The sequence below is a fragment of the Idiotropiscis lumnitzeri genome, chromosome 7 (genome assembly GCF_059441095.1).
Source record: "Idiotropiscis lumnitzeri isolate Australia: NSW breed Sydney's pygmy pipehorse chromosome 7, RoL_Ilum_1.0, whole genome shotgun sequence".
NCBI lineage: Eukaryota > Metazoa > Chordata > Actinopteri > Syngnathiformes > Syngnathidae > Idiotropiscis > Idiotropiscis lumnitzeri.
In genome coordinates this window covers 12,839,463-12,851,597 of record NC_142397.1, presented here as the reverse complement: position 1 = coordinate 12,851,597, position 12,135 = coordinate 12,839,463, and the positions used below count along the sequence as shown (strand labels likewise).

Here is a 12,135-nt window from a genome sequence, read left to right as displayed (position 1 = left end):
TGGCATCACTTTAAGCGCTTTAACAAGTGCAGTATAATAAATATTTAAATTTTAAATGCAAAGCAAAAGGGATTTGTCGTAAATTTAATTAGCAATGCGAAAATTCTTTACATTCACAGTGTGCACTGTGACTCAAGACCACCTCACCATCAGTTTATATTAGCTGTGGTTCGAATTCAATTTACTCCAAAGAACTTGCAAGTTTATATGAAATGTATGGTCACACAAGCCAGGGGAGCTCTTCTCTGGTCTGTAATCACTGGGTAGACAGTTTAACACATTTAGAAAAATGAAGATTTGAGCGCTTTTCATGGGTCTCAAATCCAATGGTGAAGCCACTTGTTACCATAACGCTCATTCAAATCACAGTCATGTGTCTAGGATCTGTCGGTTACAAAGGTGTTGACAGTTACATCACCTACTTACACCAAGGATGTGGTGCAGCAGGTCAAATACAGCGGCAAAGTGTCTGCTGAGTAAACATCGGGATGCCAGCCATTTGAACAGGCATGTTGTTTCAAGTTCGGTTCACTTGATGTGTCGTCAAACTCCATTTTACAGCCACCCAACGATGTTACCGCTGAGGTCTCACTGACGGGCAGGATGGCGTCTAAACAGCTTGGATAGATACAGGATGCCTGCAGGCCAGAGGCGATGGACGTGGTCGTGGGGGCTGTTTGCAGGTCGGACACCAGGCTGTACTCTTGCAACTCCTCCCACAGGTTACCTTCCAAACAATTTGCATTGATAAGTGCTTTCAATTGGAAAACATGCTGAATTCTTTCGTTAAGATGATCACAGAAAACTGTGACTGGGGAAGTTCATTCAACGACAGGAATGGACTTTTGGAAAAACAAGAAAGCCTTTTCTTAACTTTCAGATTTTTTGTTTAAAACTAGGTTTGCAGGTTTGTCGCGCTGGCCTCCTGGTCACTTTGTCACTTCTACATCTGCTTCTGTTTCTGTGTTCCCGCTCCACCATGTAGAGGTAAGATCATACTACAAGCTCATTAAATGACGATGATGATGACGATCATCATCATCAACATCTTCCTTGGGGCCTCCTCCCAGTGGGACATGCCCGTAACACCTGCAGTGGCTGGACTCTAAGCCCCACCCAGATGATCGGCAAGCTTCTTACCATATAAGGGCGAGCCTGGACACCCTGCAGAAGGTCTTATTTTTTTCAGTTATGACCTACAACTGACCAACTGACCGCTTTGGCCCCTCCCACAGGTGGGGAGCCCACGGGGAGGGGGACACACGTTGCCCGTTGGGGCTGAGCCTGAGCAAGCCCTATGGATATATATATATATATAGATACATATATACAGAGGGGTATATTGGTATAACCAATTATTTATTGATAACAAACAACACTGCAGCCTTTATTATTGACCTCTCCTAGGCATTTATGTGGACAACACATTGCTAAAGCAAAGCTCAGACAGAGCAAGTCTGCATCCTGAAAATCTTTGCTGGTCTCAGCATAGGGTATGCAGACAAAAGATTTCACATTTTTGGGTTGTTTTTCACAAACCGACCCCTATTTTTGGGTTAGGTCCCAATAATCCCGTGTAGTGGATTTATTCACGTGTTATTCATCTCTCCCCCTGGCACTGCCTACCTTTCAACTGCAGATCAGTCAGGCTGGGGTTGAGTACTTCCACATCATAAGATTCTCCCTCTAATTGCAAGTCCTGCAGGCTCCTTAGACCAACGTTGAAGTCATCCTGGTGGGTGGCACAGTAGGCCGGTAGCAGCTTCCCAGTCGCAATTAAGTTCATACGACCGGGATGGACGTCTGCCATGTGCTGCTCATCACATAGGTTGTGCAGGGCCAATGAGTCGCCAAAATGGATGTCGGTGTGGGAGAGGAACGAGGACTGTTGTGATGGTGGAGGAGCACATGAATACTGCAGACGTCGACTAGCTCTGCTGGGTGGTTGGTGAGAATCTGTTGGGCTGGAGGACATCAGCATGGTGCCATAAACACTGCCAGGTCTTGTGTATGGTGGCGTCGATCGGAGCTTCTTGGGCATCTGTCCAAGTAGATGGTCTAGGGCCTCTGCAGAAAATAAACATGAAGGTGGTTTTTCACTTCATAACATTCAAGAATTCTCAGAGTCCTACCTGGTCTTGCCATGCTCCTGCGAACACTGACGGGGTCTTTCCGGCGCCACTTGTGCAACTCCTCCTGCATTTTCTCCACCTTGGCAGGATTGAGAGCCCACAAACAACCTTTCCGAGAGGAGTTGACATTTTTGCCCTCCAACTTCTCAAAGCTTTTGTTCAGGGAGAGGTTGTGGCGCACAGAGTTCTTCCATCCGTCAGGGGCTGTCTAAAAACGGGAGACATTAAATGAGCTTCTTTGAATAAAATAAACAAAAGTGTTTGGACACCTGGTACGTACACATATTCATCCATCCATCCATTTTCTATACTGTTTTCCTCAAACGGGTCACGGGTGAGCTGGAGCCCATCCCAGCTCAATTTGAGCTAAGAGGCAGGGGTACATCCTGGAGTGATCAGCGGCCAATTAAAGGTAAACAATCATTCACGCTCTCAATCAAACCAATGGGATTACAGTCGCCATATAAGATAATGTGCTTTTGGAGCATGCGTGTGACATGGAAACACATTGTCAACCATGCACGCACCTCAGAAGTCTCAGGCGAACCCTTAGCCTACAGTGCTGACCTATATCACCAACACGATAGTAAAGTGAAGCAAATAATATTCCACACTAAATTTACAAAATGTTTATTTTTGAACACTAGGACACAATTCTACACTAATTGATGTTTAAATAATAATGACAATAACAATAGTACACCACACCACACCAAGCGCATACAGTACAACAATCTAACAACCGTGCAAGGATGCAGGTTTTTACAAGCAAATATCGCACTGAACCGTTTGGCAGTCAATTGTGGGGTACACATAGATAAACAATCTCTCACGCTCATAATCACACCTAGGGACAATTTAGAGTGTCCATTTCTAAGTACATCAACACACATCCCAAAAAAAAATCCCAACCATGAAATTATGACTCCATGACATTTATCTGTCATGTTTTCTGTCGGTGCATCATGTTTTTGAAAGTGACAGACAGCTGCTTGGAATGTCGCCATGTAAGTTGCACTTATAAGCAAATAAATCCAATGCTGAGCCTGAAAATATTGCAGGTGCATTTACAGAGCTCCAAACCACCGTTTGGTTAAACCGCACGGTTAAAATTAAATGTGATTGTTGTACAACACAACAGTCCAGTTACACAACACACAAACAGTCCCCTTGTAAAAGAATGCTAAGACAACCTCATTGTGTCTCTAATTGCTTCCTCATACTTTTACACACAGTCATGACCAAAATCTCTCGGGTGTCATTCATCATTATAACAGAAGCAATTAGTGTCATCAAGTACACAAAGGCTGAAGATAAGTAATAAGTACTGGCAGAACAGGATCCTGCAAGAAAAAAAAAACACAACTCACTGAATAATGGAATATTGATTGAACAATAGGAAAACAGTGAACATCACCGTTTTGCAGTGAGTTGGACATGTTATTAACACACAATAAACATGTCCATTTCTACTAATCATTCATCTATCCATTTTCTCTACTGTTTGTACTCATTAGGATTGGAGGTGAGCCGGAGCCCATCCCAGCAGACTTTGGACAAAAAGTGGGGTACATCCTGGCCTGGTTGACCAGCCTATATACAGTAGAGTTGACAAACACATTCGGGTTTTCAATGCATGCTTTTGGAATGTGGGAAGAAGCCGGAATACCCAGAGAAAACCCACGCAAGCATAGGGATAACATGCAAACTCTATACCAATAAGCCAAAGCTGAGACTAACCCAGGAACTCAGAACCATGAGACAGCGGTGTGGGTGATAACCACTATAGGATTCTCTGCTGCCTCCTAGCAACTGCAATAATCATGAACATCCATCCTTCCATCGATTATATGAACAGTTTCTACTCACGAGGGTCACGGGGCTGCTGGAGCCTATCCCAGCTGTCTTCGGGCTGTAGGCGGGGTACACCCTGAACTGGTTGCTAGCCAATCACAGGGGCACAAATTGACAAACACCCATCCGCGCTCACAAACACTCATAGGGGCAAATGAGGGAGTCCAATCAACTTGCAATGCATGTTTTCGGAATGTGGGAGGAAACCGGAGTACCCGGAGAAAACCCACGCAGGCACGGGGAGAACATGTAAACTCCACACAGGAAGGCCGGAGCTGGAATTGAACCCTGCACCTCTGCACTGTGAGCTAACTAGTCGGCCAGGATGTCGCCATAATAATGAACAGTAAATATAAAATAGAGTAAAGCCAGACATTTATGCAACTGCACTACATTTGGTACACTGACGAAAAGAGTGAAGGATTTACTCTACATAAAAAAAAAAAGTATAGACATTGGTTGCATTAAAATCACATTTGACCAACATGAATATGATTTGTGTAATATTCATGTTGATGAAACATGATTTTAATGCACGCAACCAATGTCCAACTTTTTTTCATGCAAATCAGCATACCGATAATTCAATAAGAGGAGCTTTCAATTTGCTCCAATTGTTAAATTAAATAAGGTATACAGTACATTTACAATATACAACGACTATGAAAAACAAGTTATAATTAATTATTAATATGCCTGCGTGTCATTCTAAGCCAAGCATTATTATCTTTGTAAAGGCAGAAGTTCACTTCTTAAACGGCGAAAGCATCATTATGTTTGTTCAATTATGTTGTCTGCAAATAGATGCCGACTGGAAATTCCCTTTTGTCGTTTTAAGAACAATGGCAGCGCATCAGACATCAGACTTACATGGGGAACTCCATCCAAACCTACTTATGCTTGTGCCAATAAAATATTGCCATTAGTTGCAAGTTTAGTGTATCTGTGTAACCTGCGGTGTTGTACCTTAAAATAGGGGAAGTTTTCAGTCATGAAGCTGTAGATCTCACTGACGGGCAGGCTGCCTGTTTCACTGTTTTTCAGAGCCATGAAGATGAGAATGCTGCAGCGACACAGAGGAAATGATACTTCTAAATCTATACTATATGGACAAAACTACGGAGATAACCATCAATTCATTCATCAAAAATGGGGCCGAATGGGGAAGCAAAGTGGTAGTGGTTAACTCACATACTACATTAGCAGTCACGTGTGCATTAAAGTAAATTGAGCAGTTATTTGGATAATTTTGAAGGTGTTGTGTAGTAGCAAAGTAACTAATTAGTCAATTGTCAGTGACTACGATTATAACATGTTAAAGTTTATAAGCAATGGAATGTCACCTGTATGAGTAAATGGGCTTGGGGAAGAGAGGCTGTGAGTTGTTCCTCTGATGAATTTGAGACGAGAGACTCTGAAGAAAATAATTTGGCTTGTTGGAATTTTCCCCCGTACCGCATGGCCTTGTTACAACCTGTAGAGAACACACAGGGATTATATGAACATCTCATATGTTCTCTCTTTTGTCAGATTATCTTGCAACACTTCTGCAATTATTGCTCCTGCTATTAATCATTGCACTGACTGTACCTCTTGCAGAGGGCTGGCGGAAGTGTAGGATAGGTCGCACTGAGAATGGGAACAAGACGTCTCGGCCGGCACGGCTGGTAGGTGAGGGTCAGGATAGGCACACTGGAGATATCATAAAACCAAAATGTTGCAACACAATACGCACTCCAACCTTCCTCTCCCATATGCAGAATATAGACATGACAATGGAGACAGAAAAAAAAACTGGTGTCACTAAAATAACTTCAAACGGACAAATGTAATTATACTTTTTTTTTTACACTTAAAAAAAAGGAAAATTAACAAATTAAATAAGGGCATTGCTTCATTATTGAAGTCAAAAAGAATTACCAGTTCAGCTCCTGCCATAGATGTTCAATGGGCTTTACTTTAGATCTATAATGGGATCAAAATACAGTGGAGCACGAGGATAGGAATCTTTGCAGCTTTTAATATTGAGCTGGTGTGGCTTGCCAAAAACACTCCAGTTATGACCCATCTGTCCAACGGCCATCATACCAGAACCTTTGTGGCTCATCACAATAGATTTTGGCAAATTTCAGTCACTTCAGTTTCATGTTATATCCCTGACTATTATAGGTTGTCCATCCATTTTCTAAATTGCTTGTCTTATTTTGGGTCACAGGTGATCAAGCGCCCATCACGGCTGACTTTGAGCAAAACACAGGGTGCAGCCTCATCTGGTCGTCAGTTAATCACAACTATTCTAGTTTGTATTTTTTCCTTACTAAAAGGAGGCACCCAACAAATTTGTCCACATCTAAGCAATTAGAGAAACATTACAACTCTGTAGTATTCGTATTTTCATCGACTTTGTGTACAGATACAGATCAAAAGATGGTGATACAATACATTTGCTGAAGCGATCCCCGTTCACGTCGACCAGCAAAAATTGTTGTAATGAGCATAACGTGGCAGTTCTCCTCACCTGACCATTGTAGGTGGCTTGTTCCCATAGCGTTTGCGCCTCGCTGTTTGATCCAAGGGTGAGACAGCACATCTGAGGGCTGCAGACCTCCTGTAGGCTGCTGAAGGGAGACGAGCCAGGTTGAAGACAAACTGAATTTGTCACAGCACCCTCGCTGAGCTGGCGCGGGTATGGGTGGAAGCAAGATGCGTCAACGAGGGCCTGGTGTCCCGCCGTCCCTTCCGCGCTGTGCTTTCTGCTCGCAGGTGAGCGCCTGGAGGTCACGGTGGGTCCAGCTTGCTGGGTAAAGCGGACCTCACTCAAATGCGTTGTCTGCGGATTAACATGTTAGGTTATCAAAAATACCGCAGTACATGCATGCCCACAGAAATTGCTTGGAAATGCTTTCTTCGCGTTGAAATGTTTTAGCTTCAATTTGAGCAAAGTTATGGCTAATATCTGAATAAACAGCTTTGATGCTTGATAAATTCTCCCGTTCTGAGATGGAGCTTACAAAATCTAGGAAATTGTCTTATACACCATAAAATTATCAAAACGATGACAGTACATTTCTAAACAATACAACTTTAGGGGCACAGAAAACTTTTGGCTTCCTCAGCATTCATATCATTAAAGTTGTGTGAGTGTGCATGTGTGTGCACGTGTGCATACATGCGTGTCTAATCACTCTATTGTGGTGTATATGGCTATTATGTTAATTGCCCGTGCACTAATGAAACAGTTTGAATATGTTCTCCAGCCTGCTAGAAAGTAAATCACTTTTGAAGCTGAAATAAAGTTGGATGAATACTATATTTGTTACAAGATACGAATATAATTAAAATCTTGATCAAATATTTACTAATGTGCCATACTTAATCTGAAAATTGCACAACAGCACAGACGCGCAACGCAATCAACAAACGTGATATTGATATACATTACATGAACATTTGTACGGTGGCTTTTAAAAGGTCAAAATATATGGTGATTGCAAAGAGTTTTTGCAACTATAAGCTGTGACGAGTCAATAACTCAAGTCAACGACTGAAATCTGTGGAGTAATGTTAAGTGTAATGTAAAGTTGTTTGAACGTACTGCAGTCGTTCTAACATACTGACAAAAGCGTTCTAACGACTTTGGCAGATTGTTTAAACAACTTTACAAACTGAGCCAAGTCAAAAATGTTTACTCCATATTGGCATTTCCAACCTTTCGTTATATTCTTTTGACAACCGAACAGAGGCTTTTCAACTAAACAACAGCTACTCGTCTCACCGTCATTATCCTCGTTACCTGTGATTCTGCCACGGGCTGGCAGGAGGTCCCAAAGTGCTTGTGTGATGTGTAAACTTTGGCCAGGGGCGTTGAGGGTTGAGACTCGTCATTGCTAGGTGAAAACGTTGGCGAGTCTGACATTTTGTACCAAGTTGGGATTCTGGAAAAACGTTAAAAAGGGTCATTTTATGCAATTCTTTTTTAATTCAATTTTCATGCACCAGCCACTATGACCTGGTTTCCTTATGCGGCTGTTGCTGTTGAATCTGTGACTGTTCAACTTCAATTAAGTTCCTCTTAACCGCAGATGCAATATGCTGTCCTATACTTGTCACAGACAATACATTTAGTTTGGTTAATCAGGGGTAAAAGTTGCTCAATGTGGACAGATTTGTTATCTGATCCCAGATGAGATCGGAGACACGTGGCAAGGCAAGGTAACCGAAGCTATTTACATAAAGGAAGCCCATTAAAGTGTCAACAAACCGTGGCGTTTTGGTCATGCGACGCCAAACATCACTGAGGCAGACAAGTGAAAACAGAGTGAACAGCAATCCAAGTGCTTTCCATCCACATGAAAGGAGGCAAAAGGGTGAAGTTGGAATTGAAGAGATTGCATTTTGTCCAGCCAAGCAACCAACGCTTCTGTGCCTGACTGACATGCTGTCATCAGCCTGAACGCATGCACTTAGGCATCAAAGTTCAAGTGACGCCTTAACTGCCTGGAAAGAAAACTGAAACCATCCTCTTTTAGTTTGAATGACAGTATATTATGCAATGCATTATTTCTAATTATTATTTACATTATCATTACTTAATTAAGTAATCGGTGAAATCATTGATGGTGTATTCGATTCTAAAAAGATTTCTTTGTGACAGACCTAACTTTTGGGTATCTGCTTGTGTCAACTTTTGACATCACTTGACTGACTCTTGACTTTTGTTGAATATGTTCAGACAAAACCAATGAATTGTTTCAACAGATTCAAATTTGCATGTGTGCTCAGAGGGGAAAGATTCCCTCAGAATAGTCAAAATGAATTCCTATCATTCTGGAAACTCGTGGTTAGTATGTTTGCATCAAACGTCTGAGGTTCAGGGTTTGAATGTCGGCTCTGGCCATCCTATGTGACGTTTGCAAGTTCTTGTACTCCAAATTCCAAAAACAAGTTTTTAGGCTAATTGAAGGCTCAAAATTGTCTGTTGTGGCCCTATTTTCGTGCCCACCACAAGTATATCATGAAGCAAAGTGGCGGAATTTTCTTTCATTTGGTATTTCGCCAGACTATAACAGGTATAATTTGGTGTCAGGAGTCATGTGCACAATCGTGTGCTGTTGTGGGATGGAACGTCGCCAACTCTTGGCCAATCAAAGCGGATCCCTTCATTCCAATTAAAATCTAAGCAGCAGAAATTGACTTGCCAGGATCCAAGAGATTGGTCAAGAAGTGAAAATGATATAGAAAACTGTAAGCACTCCCCTTGCGGATGATGTAGTCGGTTGTGCACGTGACACGGGCGGTTGGAGACTGCCTTGCACCCACAACCATGTGTCGATGTTTGAAGAATCCCAAATCCACCTTCCCACCACCGTCCTCCAGTAATTGTGTCATGCGGCCATGGGGATCCCGTTAAAATATTTTTAAGATAATAATGGTTATAAATCAATGAACTGATTTCTCCGATTTAAAGGGATTGTCTCATGCAGTTGTCATATTTATGGCTGAAATACGATGATATCCACCACACATGTCCATGGTGAGCCCAATCTGTCTGCCTTCGCCTCAGTCAAATCTACCAAGATCGCATTACACCACCCGTGCCACAAGTTAGACTAGCTTTTAGCAAGTCGATAATGTAGTCCACTTTTTTTCAAGAAATTGGCAGGGGCACCGGGGGGGGAGGGAGGATAACAAGAAATGCCCTCAATCCGCCAGAACACCACACGTACCGCTGTTTATCAAATTCGCAAACCCACCCAGATAGAATTCCCCCGGCATTAAAATGAAGATGCGACCATTTTCATACAGAGCGCAGCCTACTTTCTGTGACCAAATTGTGCAAACCGGTCTCAACTAATTAAACAAGATTTGCTCTGGCGCAAAAATGAAGTTGGGACTAATCTCCAGACAAATGTGAGGATTACCTAAATCTCGCAAAACAATGACAATGTCTCATCAACACACTTTGGCTTCTTTATTCGGCACACCGGTCAAGTCTCCTCTTTTTTCATTGCCATTTCTTACAGAATTAATTATAATTCCATTGCCATTTTGTGGGTAATACCATGAAATAAGCAAATTTTCTCAGCAATGTTGCTCACTTTATTTATTTCGTTTTTTAGTTCGTCAGTTAGTTATTCTGAGGGTGGCAAGCCGAGACACGTCTACATGTTGTCTCTTATTTAGACACTTTAATATAGAAAGGCTGCTGCCTTACATACGGCGATGTGTATCCGTGTTAAAGTGGTCGTTTCCCAACCAAGAGGATGTGGGTTCGATCCCCGGCCATTGTGACCATGTTGAAGTTGTCCTTGAGCAAGTTGCTCCAGATGGTATGTCATCAGAGGTAATAGTGTGAAGCGCTTTGAGTACCAAAGTGCAATACAAGTGACAGTTCACTTACATTCGGCATTTGGTCATTTTAACTTGAGTTCTAATGGATGCTACGAGTCTTACTTTCAGGCAACGTAACGTTATGATTCAGCAGTTATGTTGACAAACAGCATAGCCATACCTGTGAATGCGCTAAATAGATTGCAGGAGAACACTTAAGACTGAAAACTCACCCTCAATTTAAAATCGGCGATAATGTAATCTTTGTGGCTTTATGCCTTCGGAATCCCTCTTAGGCCTCCAAATATCCTAGAACCATTTCTTGCAGACGTGCTCGTCAGTGTGCAAATTGTCAAAATGTGCATTCAAGCTGTTGATGGGCCAGTTTTGTATTTGACTGCATGTAATATCATCGTCATGCTCTGTGTGTGTGTGGGGGTGTGTGTGTGCGTGCGTTTGTGGCACTCATCCAACTAAAGACAGGAATGAGATGAGAGATGAGAGAATAAGCAAGAAGACAACCTGCTGCAACAGGTTTTGATGGATGTATTAGTGCACCCACTGGCAGATTTCTCTTCCTCCTTGTGTGACGAGGATATAAGATACACTGAACACTAAATCACACCGGCCAGTGGCACCAAGCACTGTGCCGTACTTTCACAATTCCCACACTTTATAACAAAATAACTGCAAAGAAACCAGCGATTTCATTAATGAACCCTTCATTCACTGCTGTGCTGCATGCCGAACAATATACTTCTTTTCGCTTAACACTTCATATTTATAAACTGCAAACTTAAACATTGAACACAAGCCACTATTTTGTTCTAGAGTCAAACGACCAACCTCATAAAACCTTTGTTAACCTACATCCAAGTGTAAAATAAGTTAACCGGTGCATAATGGAACCATAACGACTCACCCTTCTATGACAGGTGTTGGAGTCGTCAAGTGACGACGGAGACTCACTACAGGTGAATAGATAGCTTTGTACTTCTAACATTCCACACAACTGTCATACAAATGTGAACAAAAGTTAACTGCTTTGTAATGAAAGGTACGAAAATGTTACAATGCCAAATATGCGAGAGGCGATTATTGTGTTGCTCTGAGTGTTGAGTGTAATCACCTATCCGCCTATTGTCTACTTGTGGTGTGCCACAAGAAGCGGGCATCTACACCAGCTGACTTCGAACAAAAGGCAGACTACACCCCGAACTGCTTGCCAATCAATCCGGGCTCGTGCTGTACATACGTAACCATAATCCTGCATTCAGATGTTTATGATTTATAATTGGATTGTTACGTTGCATCAAGGTCACAATTTCCATTTCCAGTGCTGAGATCATCTTCACCATCTCTGTTATCCTTTAGTTGATAGCATCCCAAAGGAAGGAAATGCAAGACAAACTCATTGAATGATCTCTTCAGATGCGCTTTGAGCTGGAGTCCCGTGACATATGATGACATCAAAATGATTTGTATTTTCAAAATTAGGATTATATTAAGGTTTATAATTCAGAAGCCAACCATGATTTTTTTTGTCAGCAAATATATTAATTTGTTAGAATAAGGATTTTCCGCTGTATTGCCAACGCACCATACCAAGATTTTTGAACATACCATGTCTTCGGTGAGAGGGCGAGGCAGTGACAGAGGATTTATTACACGTTGAATAAACTTGTGCTAGTGAGGAAAGCCTTCTGCCAGGGGCTTTTTTTTTTTTTGCTGCCAAAGTTCTTTAGGAGGGCGTAATGTGCAAGTGATCCTGAATGTCTTAATATGTATACATCATTCTTTGGCTCCATTTCAAAAGCAT

General features: G+C 42.0%; 1 protein-coding gene across 1 annotated transcript; it reads right to left on the bottom strand.

The window, feature by feature from the left end:
• Positions 1 to 422: 422 nt before the first annotated feature.
• foxn1 (forkhead box N1) lies at positions 423 to 7,902 on the bottom strand. Its single transcript, XM_088300405.1, has 8 exons — positions 7,780 to 7,902; positions 6,505 to 6,816; positions 5,577 to 5,678; positions 5,330 to 5,460; positions 4,953 to 5,049; positions 2,133 to 2,340; positions 1,627 to 2,067; positions 423 to 727 (listed from the first exon to the last, which is right to left on the bottom strand). The coding sequence occupies exons 1-8, from the start codon at positions 7,900 to 7,902 to the stop codon at positions 423 to 425; spliced, it is 1,719 nt and encodes a 572-aa protein (XP_088156531.1).
• Positions 7,903 to 12,135: the final 4,233 nt, after the last annotated feature.